Raw genomic sequence first — 17,745 nt, forward strand, 5'->3', positions numbered from 1 at the left:
AGAATGGTAGATCCACCGACAGCTTGCACCATGCACCTGGAAAATCCACATACACTCAACACCAGCCTGTGAATGCAGCCAGGAGAGGGGCTGTACCCTGAAAGTCATAGGGGCAGAGATTTCCAATGCCATAGGAGCTCACTTCTTGCATTAATGTGCCCTGGATGTGAGATATGGAGTCAAAGGAGATGATTTTGGAACTTTAAACTTTAATGGCTGCCCTATTGGGTTTTGATACCTGTAGAGGGTCCAGGAACCAATACCCCAAGAATACCAAAGGAGGATTGTATCCATCAATTGATAAATAGATAACCAAAATATGGTATGGTATATCCATATAATAGAAATTATTCAGAAAATAAATATAAATGAAGAAATACTGATACTTGCTAACATCGGTGAACCTTGAAAACATTATCCTAAGTGAAGAAGCCAGTCACAAAATGTCACAAATTGTGTGATTCCATTGATATAAAATGTGTAGAATAGGCAAATCCATAGAGACAGAAAAGTAGATTAGTAGGTGCCAGAGGCTGGATGTTTAGATGGTGGTGATGGTTGTGAAGATACTAAATATGTGAATATATTAGGTGAATTGTGGTACATAAATTATATTTCAATATAGCCACTAAAAACAAAAACCATTGTGAATTTTTTATTAGTAGTTAAGTTCTATTTTATAGTTTTAAACCACAAATAATAATACTAATTGTCTACCCAAAGCACTATATGTTGTTTCACTTCTTCTCTTAAAAGAAGGAACAATCAATTAACAAAACAGGAAGAAATCTGGTGTAAAATAAGTCCCCTTTAGAGATGAGGTCTTGCTGCAACCACATAACAGTCTCTCCTTTGTACTCTTGAGAAAATAAAAAATGTATGTGCCAGGAAGGAACAATTTCCATATTAATGGTTCTGCTTGAGTGTTTGAGGTTTGGAAGGGATCTTATGATTAATGATTCTTTGAAGTTAACTTTGGATTTTCCAAATGCCAAAGAAATTAACTTTTCTTGAAACTAAAGAGTAGGCCAGGAGTGGAGGCGCATGCATGTAATCCCAACACTTTGGAAGGCTGAGGCAGGAGGATCACTTGAGCCCAGGGGTTCAAGACCAGCCTGGGCAACATGGCAAAACCCCGTCTATACCAAAAATACAAAAATTAGCCAGGCGTGATGGCGTGCACCTGTAGTCCCACCTATTTGGGAAGCCAAGGCAAGAGGATTGCTTGATCCCAGGAGTTCGAGGTTGCAGTGAGCTATGATCACGCTACTGCACTCCAGTCTTGGTAACAGAACAAGACCTTGTCTCAAAACAAATCAATAACAACAACAACAAAGAATAATCTCACTGACCTGCTGTCCAAAAATTCTGAAAAATCATCCTGAAGTTCAAACTTGTATAGAACTTCTCCAAGTAGAAAGCCACTGGAAAATGCCTTTGCAAATGACTTGGGACCTGAGTTTCAAAACATTGAGATAAAAACCATGAATACAATGTTGCTCATAGAGCTAATGATCCCTTTAAATATACATACACTAAAATCTACACAATTTAACTGGAACTCAAAATGCTATGAATATATTTCTCGAAACGTCTTTTAATAACCAAAGGAAAAGGTTGACATTTAACATAGATATTTTACAAAGATCCCCAAATAAATATAAATCAATAATTGATGAAATACAAATGTTTGAAGGAAGAGAAAGACAATGGATAAAATTTAAAAAAAAAATGTTACCAAAAAATTTGTAAATAACATTAGATCTAAAAACCAGCCTTAAAGATATTTTATAAAATTATACTCTAATACTTTAGTTGGATAACCCATGCAATCTAGGATGATAGCATATTTTGGCCAAGTGAGATGCAAGCTAACTTCTTTTAAACAAAGACTTCATTTTAACCTGTAAAACAATGGAAAGTTTACTAAAGCCATTTGCACATTCTTAAATAAAACCTCCTGAGCATAATCAAATTTCTCCTTCATGGTTCAGAGGGGACACTATGGCCCAGTTATTGTCCCATGCAATTATGGAGAGATAGCCCAGGGAAAACTGACTTTGGAGCCAGAGACATCTGTCTTGGAATCTTGGCTCTGCCTCTTACTAGCTGTGTGACATTGGGCAAGCTGCTTCATCTTCCTCAGTTTCAGCCTCATGTCTAGAATAGAGATAATCATATCTATATCTGATCTCAGAGAGCTGTTTAATATTAATAGCTCTCTTATGCAATAATGTTTGAGAATTGCTGGGTACCATGCCTGCCACATAGTAGGCACATAATGATAAGTGCAGAATTTTTTCTTTGTTTTTTTTGATGGAGTCTCACTGTTGCCCAGGCTGGAGTGCAGTGGCATGATCTACAACCTCTGCCTCCCAGGTTCAAGTGATTCTCCTGACTCAGCCTCCCGAGTAGCTGGGACTACAGGCGTGTGCCACCACACCCGGCTAATTTGTGTATTTTTAGTAGAGAGGGGAGTTTCACCATGTTGCCCAGGTTGGTGTCGATCTTTTGACTTCAAGATCTACCCGACTCAGTCTCCCAAAGTGCTGGGATTACAGGCATGAGCCACCACGACCAGCCGAGAAAAAATATATTTTTTAAGTGTTCAATAGAATTTGCTTTTAAAAAAATATGTTCTTAGTTTTGAGTTACTTGTATTTTTCTTATAAAGTAAAATATATAGTTATATGGTATTTAAGGATCATATATAAAATAAATTATATTATCATAGGCCAAAGCCATCATCTCTCAAATCACTTCAAAATCCTCCACAAATATTCAACATGCTTCCATCAGGGTCCTTTAGTTAGCATCGGTTGAAATATTATATGTCATTCAGTATCACAAATTCATTTTTACCAGGTTCTTCTATTTTACCTGTCTGACTAATAATGAGGTGGCTAGTTGACCTTGAAGAAATAACATTCCTTCATGATTTGTAGACGTGACGCTTGGTTGTGTGGTTGCAGGAAGGTGAGCTAAGTTGCTCCATAACAGCCACTGCACAGTCCACACTCCAAAGATTACACCATATTATGATACTTTTTTGCATATCTGATGCCAGACCACAGTTTTCCCTAAGACTTTCTTAAGATCTGCTCTCAAAACCCTTTAGACTCAGAGGAATACCCCAATCCTTAAGCTGAGTCAATACAATACTAAAAGTAGTTTAAAAAGATGTTGATGATTCCCATTGATTCTATTTATTCAGGGTGAGTTCTTGAACTGTCTAGAATTAGAATCTATTAATTATGGTTACATAATTTTTATTTGCAATAGAAAAAATAAAAGGTAAAAAACATTAAGGAGAAACAGTGCTTTTGTCTATGGATCACTTTAGCAATAAGTAAAAAGAAATGAAACTTTTATATGCTCTAGGAAAATGAATGCTTCCAATCACATAAACTTGTGTTCAGCTATAGTTCATGTGAGAACAGACACATTCCATCTATTCTTAAAGTCCACAGTCTGGCACCTATTAGTGGAGTTTAGCAAGCTTTTCCACAAACAGACCAGTTTTATCATCATTTTAAAACTAGGGCAGAATGATCTCACTCTAAACCCATGATACATTCTTTCAGAGTTGATGGTTTGATGCCCTTCTTATCAGTCATATCTGTCCTTCCAAAGCTATGTCTTAATGTGAAACACTGAAGCAATTCTTGAGAAAATATAGTTAGAGAACCGTATGTCCCAAAGCTTCCAGCAGGAGAATTTGAAATCCATGGCATACCTGAGCTTTATAACTCAGCTAGATCTGTTGTACCACCTGGAACACCTTACAGCACAAGTTAAGCTTGAGCTTCATAACCTAGGCAATGATGTTTTCTGACTTTAATGTGACACCACTTGAATATCATAATGCCTTGTGATGCTACTAAAATGAGGATTGGCTTGATCTTATACCAAATGTCATCTGTTATTCAGCAAGTGTCTTCCGGCTTCATACCTCAGTAGTCTTTAAAGCAACTGAAATCCAAAAGGTTCCTTCTGCTCCAATAGGCCAAAGTGTGCCACCTCCTCCTGTGTCACTGCAGCTTTCTCCTTCCCTCACAGACTCCAAAGCTCTCGTTGCCACCACGATCCTCAATGTGCCACCCAGAGTGCTCTAGCTGTGTCTTTCACCTCTTCTGTCTGTTGCTTCCTTCTTTCTGCCTCTTCCCTTCTCTCCTCCCTAACCTATCCCTATACTTCCCTTAGTTTTCTAAAGAGCCACTGGACCTAAAACCATTATTCATCTATGGATGTACCTGTGTCTTTCTCTTCCTATGCTATCAGGCTCTTGTCCCAGTTTTTGGCTTATTGCTTTCTGTTCAAGAGCTGTTGCTATGTTACCTTCAGGTAATCTCTTTCCCTTCCTGCCTCCCTCTGGGGTTTGCACTGTGCCTGTTGTTCACGTTGACTGAATGCTGAAAGTCTAGCCCAGGAATAACTGTGGAATACTAAATCCCTTTCCTTCATCTTCAATTTGGCTGACAAATGGTCTGTAGCAAACCATTTTCTACAAAAAGGTAGCCAGAAAAATAAAATCATTACCCATTTCCTTTGAAATGGCATGACATATTAATAAGGCAATTATGATATGGATAAAATAGAAGTGTTTATAGTATAAAGGTTAAAGAAGGATAGTAAACACTTATGTACTTCATTATCAGAGTAGTTTACAACAAATAAGCAAGTACCAAAATATCTGTCTGAAGTTTTTATGCATAAGACACTTCAGATTTCCCATGTGCCACATTAGCAGAAACTAGAACAATGAATGAAGAATATAGCAAATGAGAAAAGCAACAAAGGGGAAACTTGGAGAAAAAAATTAAAAGAAAAAGGAAAAAGAACACGTATAAGAAATTAGACAAGGAAAGAAAAAGCTGAAGAAAAAGTGTATACACTAGGACTAACAGATTAAAACATATAAGAAGACAGGGCCGGACCCGGTGGCTCATGCCTGTAATCCCAGCACTTTAGGCTGAGGCGGGCGGATCACGAGGTCAGAAATTCGACACCAGCCTGGCCAATATGGTAAAACCCTGTCTCTACTAAAAATACAAAAAGTAGCTGGGCATGGTGGCATGTGCCTGTAGCCCCAGCTACTCAGGAGGCTGAGGCAGGGGAATTGCTTGAACCCGGGAGGCGGAGGTTGCAGTAGGCCGAGATTGCGCCACTGCACTCCAGCCTGGTGACAGAGCAAGACTCCATGTCAAAAAATAAAAGAAGACAGATAAGAAGCCACAGAGAGACAGAGTAAGAGACAAAGGTGATAGGGAGAGAGAGAAACAGTGAGGAAAAAAGAAAAGGAAAGAAAACGCTTATTTTTTTTTTCTGTTTGGTTTGTCATGTTCTTCTTCCCACAAATGTCACTGAATACTATGACTAATTTCAGGATGCCCACCTCTATAAAGTAATTTGCACTAACAATTGAAATTTTGTATGGGGAAAAAGAGGCAGGTTGACTCCAGAACAAGCAACAATGAAAGAATATGATAAGTAAATAAACCATGGGAGCCCAGGGACAATCTTCATCCTAAACCCAAAATTACTTACATCTGGGATTAAAATTATTTAGCAGCAACTCAACCCTGCCTCTAATCTTCCAAGTCACATGCCTGGTCTCCATCACTAAAGTTTCCTTTTCTAATAAATCTTTGATGCAGGCCTCGGTGATGGGTCTGTGTTAGGCTGGGACAGCAGGTGAAATGATCTATGTGCCTTTTCATCAAACTGGCCCTTAGCCAGCTGGAGGAAGCACAGAAAGCCATCCACATTCCACATGGTGATAAGGAGAACACAGGTTCTGGAGAAAGATTTTCTGTTAGACTCGTGGCTCATTTACAAGCTGCTTCACCTTGGACAACTATGTAGCCACAGTTTCTCATCTGTAAAAATGAGAGAGTGATGGGCTCTACCTTATAAGAGTAGTGTTGAGAATTAAATCTTGTATGTAAAATGTTTAGCACACTGCCTGGTCCACAGTGAAAGTTCAGTGATTATTTTTATTGTTATTATTACTGTCTTCTAATTTAAGAAAACAGGTCATATTAATTACACAAACTGTGAATAACAGATCCTTAATGATTACAGTACAAACATGCTTGTTTAAAACACAATTCAGTACTCAGAAAGCAAATATTTGGCAATTCCTGGCATTCATATACAGGTCCACTCTTTAGGCCAGATAGGCTATAACTCCCCCACTGGTCTGGGGAAGCACCTGTACTTAAACACAGTCTATTGATACAGCAAAATATTTAAATAGTCACATCCAGTGAAATAAATAAGGACTAAACAGCCTCATGGCATTTCTGGTCAGGTTTTGCTGCCAAATGAGTAATGTACAAAGTTGCAGTTTTCAGAGATTTTTGGATTTTAGAATTTTTGAGGTAAGGGACTGCAGACCCATACCATTTTACGCTCTGTGGCCTTTACTCCTCCTTTACTAGAGTAGGAAAGATCTAGCCTGCACTATCAACTACATTTAAAAAGCCAAGCAAATTTACTCTCATTTGAGATAAAACAAACAAATAAACAAACAAAAAACTCTGCTGAAGGCTTGGAACTGGCATGGCCCTACCAGGCTGTGGTGTTCCTAGAAACTGGCTGGGTGCCCACAGCTAGGCCTTGGCATTCTCCTGCTGAACATAACCAATTTCACAGCACACCAACATCAGACTCTGTGACACTGATGGAGCAAAACAAAAACAAAATCCCTCTGTAATCACGTCTGACCTCAGACCAAAACAAGAATATTGTCCAAAACACAAAAATAACCAAGTATGTCCCTATTCCGGCCAGTAAGAATGATTGCTGCTTCTCTACTAATTATAGCTTTGCTTTGATCATTTTTCTCACCTTCTAGATAAGATTGATTAAGATACCTAAATCATAAAATTGCCTATGCTTCTGGACAGGATTTCATTCACAGCAAGGCACCACTTCCTGGAACCCTCCTCAAAAACACCTAACACAAGCCCAAGTCATTACTAGCACCTTCTTACTGAGATGCCCCGCAGTCCTCATGGTACATGTTCTCTCTTGTTACAACAAATCTATAAATCTAACTTTGTGCAAATACAGATGTGTCCTGAGATCTTCGGCAGGGGATACTGATGTTTTCTTTCCTTTAGTCAGAATAGGATGCTCAGTCTTCACTGTTTTATCCTTTGAAGGCTTTGTCATAATTCCTGAGATTTACTATCTGAAACTAAATCTCAATTGCTATATTATAACCCTTTTTAATTGTGAAAATACTGAGCATCAGTCTTTTCTTGGAACTCTATTTCTTAAAACTTTTGCTTTGATTTACACAATAGCCTTCTGCTAGTAGACTTGCTGTATTAATTTTTAGTCAATGATAGTCAAGTTTTAATCAAGAAAAACGCTGCAAGGCTAGCCAGGAAGTATCGAAATCTGTTGCTCCACATCAGAAGCAGTATATTTTCTAATGATTCTGAGAGTTTAAGTATGAGAAAATGTGTAAGGTTTAGACTCCAGGTTTAAAGGAGACAAGAACTAAAAGGTAGCAGGCCCAGAATCTCCTGCTAACTTGCTACTACCTAGGTGCATAATCCTAAACAACGCTCTTAACACATCTGATTAGATTTCCTCATCGGCTAAAGAATTAAATGATGTTCAAGATTATTTTTCAGATCCAAAGTTATATGATTCCGTAATGTGGTAAGGTTACCACAATACATTATGAACTTTTATTTTATTTTATTTTATTTTTATTTTGTTGCACAAAAATGAATATTCAATGGGATTTTTTGATATCTCTATCTTTTCTTAAAGTAAAATATGATCCTTCTGAAAATGTTAGGACAAAAGAACAAATCAAGAAAGTATCATTAATGCAAGAGAGGATGCCCCTAAAATTTAGGACAAAGAGTAGAAAATATCACTCTCCAAAACAAATGCTACTAAGGTTTAATATAAAAGGACAAGATTAATCATCTATGGAAACCCATTTGAAAAAAAAACCCAAACCCAATTAACAAGGAGCATAGATTGTCTCTTAAAACTCACAAAAATTTATCTATTTAATTTTTTGATATATCATGTAAGCAATGATTAATATATCCCAATATATTAATTAACCTTATTTAAAATAGGAATATGCCCTAGCAGTAGAATAATTCACAACTATTGTAATTTCAGAAGCTTTTGGTAGTAGAAGTAACATTGGAAAATACTATTGAACAATGTGGCTTCCCTAAGTACTGTAAGTCAGAGGGGCAGGAATTATGACTTTAATCTAATCTAATTTCACCTATCACTGCTATCTAGATGAAATATCTCTAGATCAGAAAAAGTAAAACACAGCACACATTAGCTTTGACTGCCTCTCCAACAACGGAACCATTATTTAGCCTCACAAGGCAGCAAATGCACAGGCTCGGCATTCTCTCCTCTTTCTTTGTCCCAACAAGCAACGATGGACTGGGCCACTTCTGAACAAACACTAATTCATCCACCTTTGCCACTTAACCATCTAGGAACTAGGTTATGCCCTATGATATTATAACATGCCTAGATGGCTGAATTTTTGCATTTCTTGTGACTTCAAATGAAAAATAATCCTTATAAAAAGAACTCAAATGAATATATTTGAAAGAGTTACTTAAACATATATATTTATACCTAAGTTTAAAACTTTAATGTCCAATATAGGACCTAAAAGCTTAAGTTCAAATTCTAGCTCTACGGCCTACTAGCTATAAGACCTTGAACAAATTACTAAGCCCTCTCCTCCTCCTGACTCACCTGAACATCCAGGGCAATACCTCTTAGGGTTGTTTTTAAGATTAAATAAGAAAATATATGTAAAGAGCTTAGAACAGGGTCTGGTATACCTACATAAATGTTCAATAAGGGATAACTTTCATTATTTATTATTCTTTCATTCGTAGGCTTTATTTGAACTCCATATAACTGTTCCACAAGCTCCCACAATACTTTATTATAATATGCTTACGACATTTCAACTAAAGTATTAAACCTCTTTTTCTCCTATTTTGTCATGTGACGTTTGGCTTCTTTTGATTTTTTATCTTTAATGCTCTATTGAATTTTCCCTTCAAATTACAAAGGCAATATAAGCAACAAGCCAGATAACAGAGATGTATAAAGAAAAGCTAGCAATCTCCCACTTCCCCAGGGTAATCCCTATAACACACTTGCTTATATCCTTCCACACTTTCCTTTATTCTTACGCAAACCATAATATGAAGACTCATGTGTATGTCAATAGTCCAGTATATGTCTTTCCATACTTTTCTTCATGTTCATATAAATGTCCATATTCATAAGTGTGTGTTTCCTAATTGGTACAAATATATAATTATACTAGTCACAGTAAGCTCTAACTTTTGGTTTTTACTTGACAAAAATACATAAATATCCTTTAGGCCAAAAGTTATAGCAGTTAACTCATTCTTTGTAATAACTGCATAACAATTCATAGTATGAATAAAGCACCATTTATCCAAGCATTACACTTCTGAAAGATACTCAGATTGTTTCCAATTTTTATTTTTGCCCCTGTAATTCATGTAGCAATAAACATCCTTGTTCAAATATCCTTGTACGTTGGTGTTTTTATTTTTATTTGATAGATGCGGAGAAATAAGATTTAGAATTTATGTCCAAAGTGCTATTTTAAATGCTTTACATTGAATATCCCATTTAATCTTGATACAACCAGATGAGGTATCATTATTATTGCTGTTTTTAAGTATGATGAAATTTAGGTAAATAACTTGTCCAAAAGATTTCCAAGCAGTCTAACCTCCAAGTTCTTGCTCTTTACATTTCCCTTACCCAGAAATTGCCTGATTACTTTCCCCAGAGGTTGCACCCACTCACAGTCCTTCCATGATAGATTCTACTAACCATCCAAAGCCTTCCGTTGTGCACCACAGAACAGTTTATCTGGTGATGGGACAGCAGCAGTAGGAAATGTGCTTCCTTGGGTGCACAAATCCTAGCTTGTTGGCTTACAAACACAGTTAAGTGTGTTCCCTATAGTCCAAAGGCCTTTTACAATGTGGAATCTGGTTACCTCCTTGAGGACTCTTTAGGTCTATCTCTCTTATAGTAGTCGAGATTTAAAAAAATTAATACGTTTGCTAGTGGATGGAAAGCAGGACACTCCATTAGAAGGGGGTGTCTCTGCTAGCTTCCAGATCTACAATTCAGGAAAGCAGATGCCAGGAAGTTTCCATTCATAGGCTAAATGTTGTTAAAATTCTTACTTAGTCTTCAGCCTTTTCATGTTTACAGAATGAAGTCATTCTTTCTCCACCTCTCAAAACCAAAATTTCCAAAACTAATTAAAATTATAATGGCATCTACTGTTTTTATTTTATGTGTCTTTATTAATTTCATTTATTTCTCCTAAAAGTATTTCAAAATGTTGCAATAGAGTCCTGGGGACTTCAGCAAAGGGTGGTTTTTGTTTTGTTTTGTTTTTTGTTTGTTTGTTTTTTGAGACAGAGTCTCGCCCTGTCGCCCAGGCTGGAGTGCAGTGGCGTAATCTCGGCTCTCTGCAACCTCCGCCTCCCGGGTTCAAGCGATTCTCCTGCCTCAGCCTCCCAAGTAGCTGGGACTACAGGCACCCGCCACCATGCCCAGCTAATTGTTGTATTTTTAGCAGAGACAGGATTTCACTATGTTAGCCAGGCTGGTCTCAAACTCCTGACCTCATGATCCGCCTGCCTCAGCCTCCCAAAGGGCTAGGATTACAGGCGTGAGCCACAGTGCCCAGCCCGGGTGTGGTTTTTACTAATAAAATAAATGAACTAAATTAAACTAAGCAATATGTATCTGCTTTTCCTTTAGAAGAGTACAACTTGAGGGCATGATATTTTTATTTTGGCTCCTATGGTGAGACAGGAATAAGAAACAATAAATGCTAAATATTGTACCCAGTCCATCATATTTTAGCAAATAAACAGTTGGAGACACAATGGGATAATTATAGAATACCAGGAAAGAATTTATTGCAGTTCATAGGGAGTGTGTACATGGTCATTTGACAAAGAGTCTGACGTTTATGCCTCAAGAAATGCAACAGGAGATGCTCTGTGTTAAAGATCCTCATGCTGAGAGTATTAATAACTACTTTGCACCCACAGAAACAAGTTCAGGAATGAACTTCCATTCACAATTGCTTCAAAGAGAATAAAATACCTAGGAATCCAACTTACAAGGGATGTAAAGGACCTCTTCAAGGAGAACTACAAACCACTGCTCAGTGAAATCAAAGAGGACACAAACAAATGGAAGAACATACCATGCTCATGGATAGGAAGAATCAATATCATGAAAATGGCCATACTGCCCAAGGTAATTTATAGATTCAATGCCATCCCCATCAAGCTACCAATGAGCTTCTTCACAGAATTGGAAAAAACTGCTTTAAAGTTCATATGGAACCAAAAAAGAGCCCGCATCTCCAAGACAATCCTAAGTCAAAAGAACAAAGCTGGAGGCATCACGCTACCTGACTTCAAACTATACTACAAGGCTACAGTAACCAAAACAGCATGGTACTGGTACCAAAACAGAGATATAGACCAATGGAACAGAACAGAGTCCTCAGAAATAATACCACACATCTACAGCCATCTGATCTTTGACAAACCTGAGAGAAACAAGAAATGGGGAAAGGATTCCCTATTTAATAAATGGTGCTGGGAAAACTGGCTAGCCATAAGTAGAAAGCTGAAACTGGATCCTTTCCTTACTCCTTATACGAAAATTAATTCAAGATGGATTAGAGACTTAAATGTTAGACCTAATACCATAAAAATCCTAGAGGAAAACCTAGGTAGTACCATTCAGGACATAGGCATGGGCAAAGACTTCATGTCTAAAACACCAAAAGCAACGGCAACAAAAGCCAAAATTGACAAATGGGATCTCATCAAACTAAAGAGCTTCTGCACAGCAAAAGAAACTACCATCAGAGTGAGCAGGCAACCTACAGAATGGGAGAAAATTTTTGCAATCTACTCATCTGACAAAGGGCTAATATCCAGAACCTACAAAGAACTCAAACAAATTTATAAGAAAAAAACAAACAACCCCATCCAAAAGTGGGCAAAGGATATGAACAGACATTTCTCAAAAGAAGACATTCATACAGCCAACAGACACATGAAAAAATGCTCATCATCACTGGCCATCAGAGAAATGCAAATCAAAACCACAATGAGATACCATCTCACACCAGTTAGAATGGCGATCATTAAAAAGTCAGGAAACAACAGGTGCTGGAGAGGATGTGGAGAAATAGGAACACTTTTACACTGTTGGTGGGATTGTAAACTAGTTCAACCATTATGGAAAACAGTATGGCGATTCCTCAAGGATCTAGAACTAGATGTACCATATGACCCAGCCATCCCATTACTGGGTATATACCCAAAGGATTATAAATTATGCTGCTATAAAGACACATGCACACGTATGTTTATTGCAGCACTATTCACAATAGCAAAGACTTGGAATCAACCCAAATGTCCATCAGTGACAGATTGGATTAAGAAAATGTGGCACATATACACCATGGAATACTATGCAGCCATAAAAAAGGATGAGTTTGTGTCCTTTGTAGGGACATGGATGCAGCTGGAAACCATCATTCTTAGCAAACTATCACAGGAACAGAAAACCAAACACCGCATGTTCTCACTGGTAGGTGGGAACTGAACAATGAGATCACCTGGACTCGGGAAGGGGAACATCACACACCGGGGCCTATCATGGGGGGGGGGGGGGGAGGGATTGCATTGGCAGTTATACCTGATGTAAATGACGAGTTGATGGGTGCAGCACACCAACATGGCACAAGTATACATATGTAGCAAACCTGCACGTTGTGCACATGTACCCTACAACTTGAAGTTTAATAATAATAAAAAAATTAAAAAAAAAAAAATAACTACTTTGCACCCACAGAAACACTACCGATCTAGCAACTTCTGTGGATAACCTAAGGTTGAACTGGCACCACTGCCTCTCTGGTAGCAAGATGGTGTTAAGCAAGTTCTTCTGGGAAAATGGACTCAAATAACTTCCTGAAAACCTCTTCCCTTAAGGAAAAAAAAAAAAAAAAAAAAAAAAACGAACTGAAAAATGAACTCCTACTGAAGAATTACCAGGCAGTCAAGGAAGCTGCCAGCATGTAAAATTGCCTCTGCGGTTGTCAGACTTGGAAACTTTGGGTGGCAACTGCATGGTTAGGATAAAATTAGGTTGGTGAATGAGGTCAGCTTTGGGCAAGAGCCAATAGTGACCAGAAATAGCTAAAGTTTGTGATTTGGGGCTTAAAATTTACTAAAATTTGTAAACGTTAACGTATTCTACATTAACTTATTTTACACCCACCCTCCCCTGCCGGTCAGTTAAGTATGGAAAGCATTATTAGGTCCATTTTATAGAGAAGGAAACACATTCAGAGAAGGTATTGTAACTTGTCCAGGGGCTTCATATTTCATCGACTAGCCAGCAAGCACATCATGCTTCTGCTTCTGGTGATGTGAAGGAGGCATCGTTAGGGTCAGACTAGAGTTCAGCAAAGTTTCCTCTCCACAGAAGCAAAAGAGACCCTCCTAAACCCGCTGATTGCCTAGAACCACATCACAAGTCAAAATGCCTGCGGGTTGGGCCCACCGTGACAAGCGTGGGGACGTGAGAGCGGCAGAATGGGGACGTGACAAGGCCTTGCCCTGGCTGGGGTGAGCTGTAGGGAGGTGGCGGGACGGACCTGGGGGACTACGGAGCAGAGTTGCTCACTGCGGGGTGCTGCCGGCTCCGCAGGTGCCCCACCTGCGCAGCTCGCGCCCCGCCCGCCACCTTCCCTGAGTGCTCTGAGCTGCAGGTTCTGCGCTCCGCTAGCCCCTCAGCCGCTCGCCCCTGGCTATGGTCACTCACTCACGGTCCGGGACACCTTCAACTCCTTGTTGAGCCACTGGCACAGGATCTCCGACATGGTTCAGCCGGTGCCTCAGACCGCAGGCGGGTGCTAAGAAACTCGCCAGGAACCAAGCCCGCCCTCCCGCGTCCTCCTGTTGCCAAGGGCAACCCTTTGCTAAGGAAGCGTATCCAGGCTGGAACTAGACGAAAGGCATAGAGAAGAGGGGACGCCAGGGCTCAGCCGCAGACGACAGAAAATCGTGTTCCGCCACCTGCTGGCGGGTAAGACCTGAGCGTGCGCCAGCGCAGGAGGAGGCAGTAGGGGGCCTGTGAGAGAAGTTAGGGAGCAGTGGGTGTGGGCAGGGGCGAGGCGGGAACACTTAGGGACACAGCAGGGGCTTCTTTGGTGAGCAGAAAGAAAAACGAGAGTCTCCGCAGGGCTCCGTGGCTCACGCCAATAACCCTACCACTTTGTAGAGGGTGTGGCGCTCGCTTGACCCTGGGAGTTCAAGACCAGCCTGGGCAAGGTAGCAGAAACCTTTTTTTTTCTATAAGAAATTAAGCGGGCGTGGTGGCCTGCGCCTGTGGTCCAGTTGTTCAGGATGCTGATGTGGAAGGATCAACCCAGGAGGCAGAGTTTACAGTGAACCAAGATCGAGCCACGGCACTCCAGCCTGGGCAACAGAAGGAGACTCTGTCTCAAAAATAAGAAAAAAGAAAAAAGAAGAACAAGAAGGAGAAGGAGAGGGAGAAGAAGAAGAGGAGGAACAGAAAGAAAAGAAGAAAGGAGAAGGAGAACAAGAAGGAGGAGAACGAGGAGAGATCAAAGAAGAGGAAGAAAAATTAAAAAGAAGAGGAAGAAGAAGAAGGGTATTTGGGGTATCCATCACCTTGAGTATTTATCATTTATATACGTTGGTAACATTTCAAATCTTCTCTTCTAGCTATTTTGAAATATACAACATATCATTGCTAACTATAGTCACCCTAGTTGCTAGCTAACATTAGACCCTATTTCTTCCATCTAACTATAAGTTTGCACCCATTCACCAACCTCTCTTCATTTCCCCTTCCCACCCTCACATCCTTTCCAGCCTGTGGTACTGATAATTTTGTTCTCTATCTCCAGGAGATCAACTTTTTTAGCTACCACATATGAGTAAGAACATGCAGTATTTGTCTTTCTGTTGCCTGGCCTATTTCACTGAACATAATGGCCTCCAGTTCCATCTATGTTGCTGCAAATGACCTGTTTTCATTTTTTTCCATAGACAAATGGTATTCCATTATGTATATATACATTTAAGTCTTTAATCCATCTTGAGTTGATATTTGCATGTGGTGAGAAATACTTTTCAGCTTTTCTCTTCTGCATGTGGATAGCCAATTTATCCAGCACCATTTATTGAAGAGGGTGTTCTTTCAACATAGTTCTTGGTGCTTCAGTTGAAAATCAGTTGTCTGTAAGTACATGGATTTGTTTCTGGGTTCTCTATTCTGTTACGTTGTTCTTTGTGTCTATTTTTATACCACTACCAAGCTGTTTTGATTACTATAGCCTTGTAATATAATTTGAAGTCAAATATTGTGCTGTTTCCAGCTTATGCTGTATTAATTACTATAGCCTTGTAATATAATTTAAAGTCAGATACTGTGCTGTTTCCAGCTTTGTTCTTTATGCTTAGGATTGCTTTGGCTATATGGGCTCTTTATTGGTTCCATATGAATTTTAGGATTGTTTTTTCTATTTCTGTGAAAACAATATTGGTATTTTTATAGGAATTGAATCAAATCTATAGATTGTCTTAGGTAACATGATCATTTTAATGATATTAATTCTTCCAGTTCATGAACATAGGATGTCTTTCCATTTGTTTGTGTCCTCTTCAATTTCTGTCATCAGTGTTTCGCAGTTGTTCTTGTAGGGTCTTTCATTGCCTTGGTTAAATTTATTCCTAGGTATATATTTGTACTGTACTAATTGTAAATGAAATTGCTTTATTTATTTATTTATTTATTCATTCATTCATTCATTGGCAGAGATGAGTTCTCTCTATGTTGCACAGGCTAGTCTTGAACTCCTGGGCTCAAGCAATCCTCTGCCTTGGCCTCCTAAAGACTTGGGACTACAGGTTTGAGCCACTGCACCTGGCCTTGATTTACTTTTCAGCTATTTCAGTATTAGTGTACAGAAATGCTACTGATTTTTGTATGTTCATTTTGTATCCTGTTACTTTATTGAATTTACTTATCAGCTATAAAAGCTATTTGGTGGTTTTTAAATTTTTGAAAATATAAGATTATGTCATTTACAAAAAGGGACTATCTTCCAATTTAAGTATGTTTTCTTTCTTTCTCTTGCCTAATTTATTTGGCTAGGACTTTCAGTTCTCTCTTGAATAAGAGTAGTGAAAGTGGGCATCCTTGTCTTGTTCCAGTTTTTAGAGAAAAGGCTTTCAACTTTCCCCCATTCAATGTTAGCTGTGGGCTTGTCATATATGTTCTTTCTATGCCTAGTTTGTTGAGAGTTTTTATCATGATGGAATGTTGAATTTTATTAAGTGCTTTTTCTGCATCTATTGAGATCATCACATGGTTTTTGTCCTTCATTCTGTTGGTGTGATGTATAACATTTATTGGTGTGTGTATGTCAAACCATCCTTGCATCCCTGGTATAAATACCCTTTGATCATTGTGTATTATCTTTTTGATGTGCTATTGAATTCAGTTTGCTTGTATTTTGTTAAGGATTCTTGCATCTATATTCATCAAGACATTAACCTGTAGTTTCCTATTTGGGTTGCATTCTTGTCTGTTTTTGACATCAGGGTAATACAAAGAATGCATCAGGGAGAATTCACTCCTCCTCAATGTTTTAAAGAATAGTTTGAGGAAGATTAGTATTAATTCTTTATACATTTAGTAGTATTCAGCAGTGAATCCATCTGGTCCTGTGCTTTTGTTTGTTAGGATAATTTTTATTACTGATTCATTCTCTCTAGTTGTGATTGGTCTGTTCAGGTGTTGTATTTCTTCCTGATTCAATCTTGCTAGTTTGAGTTGTTCCAGAAATGTATCCATTTCCCCTGAATTTTCCAGTATGTTAGCATATAGTTGTATATAATAGTCTCTGATAATAGTTTATATTTCTGTGATATCAATTGTATTATAATATCACCATTATCATTTGCTGATATTTGGGTTTTCTCTCTCCTTTTATTGATTGCTCTAGTTAGCAGTTTATCAATTTTGTTTATCTTTTCAAAGAACCAACTTATCATTTCATTGACCCTTTGTGTTTCTTTTTTATTAAAGTCCCTATTTTGTTTAGTTCTGTGCTGTTTATTATTTCTTGCTTTCTGCTAATTTTGGATTTGGTTTGTTCTTGCTTTTCTTGTTTCTTGAGGTGTGTTGTTAAACTGTTTATTTGAAATTTTTCTACTTATTTGATGTGGGCATTTGTTGCTATAAACTTTCGTATTAGTTCTGCTTTTGCTGTATCCCACAGGTCTTGGTATGTTGTGTTTCCATTTTCATTTGTTTCAAGAAATTTTTTAACCTCCATCTGAATTTTTTCATTAACCTATGGAAATTCAGGAGCATGTTATTTAATTTCTGTATATTTATATGATTTATGTGGTTTCTGAAGATTCTCTTCATATTGATGTCCATTTTTATTCCACTGTGGTCTGAGAAGATACTTAATATGATTGCAATTTTAAAAAAATTTTTGAGACATGTTTTGTGGCCTAACATACAGTCTATCCTAGAAAGTGTTCCATGTGCTATTGGAAAAAAAAATGTGTATTTTGCGATAGTTGAATA

At 38.3% G+C, this 17,745-nt stretch overlaps 1 protein-coding gene across 14 annotated transcripts in view; it reads right to left on the minus strand.

Moving 5' to 3' along the window:
* SPEF2 (sperm flagellar 2) overlaps positions 1 to 14,151 on the minus strand; it is a 188,132-nt gene extending 173,981 nt beyond the window's left edge. For 6 of the 14 annotated variants that reach the window (XR_012092804.1, XR_012092802.1, XR_012092803.1 and 3 more), the window contains exons 1-2: positions 13,939 to 14,150; positions 1,353 to 1,455 (exon numbers count right to left, since the gene is read on the minus strand). Coding sequence is in view for 8 of the 14 variants with exons in the window: in XM_073014800.1 (XP_072870901.1) it covers positions 1,353 to 1,455; positions 13,939 to 13,996 (161 nt within the window). In the remaining 6 variants the exon portion in view is untranslated. Of the gene's footprint in view, positions 1 to 1,352; positions 1,456 to 13,938 lie in introns of all 14 variants that reach the window. The other 8 variants (XM_073014804.1, XM_073014803.1, XM_073014802.1 and 5 more) reach the window with 4 other exon arrangements.
* Between the last annotated feature and the right edge of the window lie 3,594 nt (positions 14,152 to 17,745).

This window comes from Chlorocebus sabaeus, chromosome 4, assembly GCF_047675955.1.
Source record: "Chlorocebus sabaeus isolate Y175 chromosome 4, mChlSab1.0.hap1, whole genome shotgun sequence".
Lineage (NCBI taxonomy): Eukaryota > Metazoa > Chordata > Mammalia > Primates > Cercopithecidae > Chlorocebus > Chlorocebus sabaeus.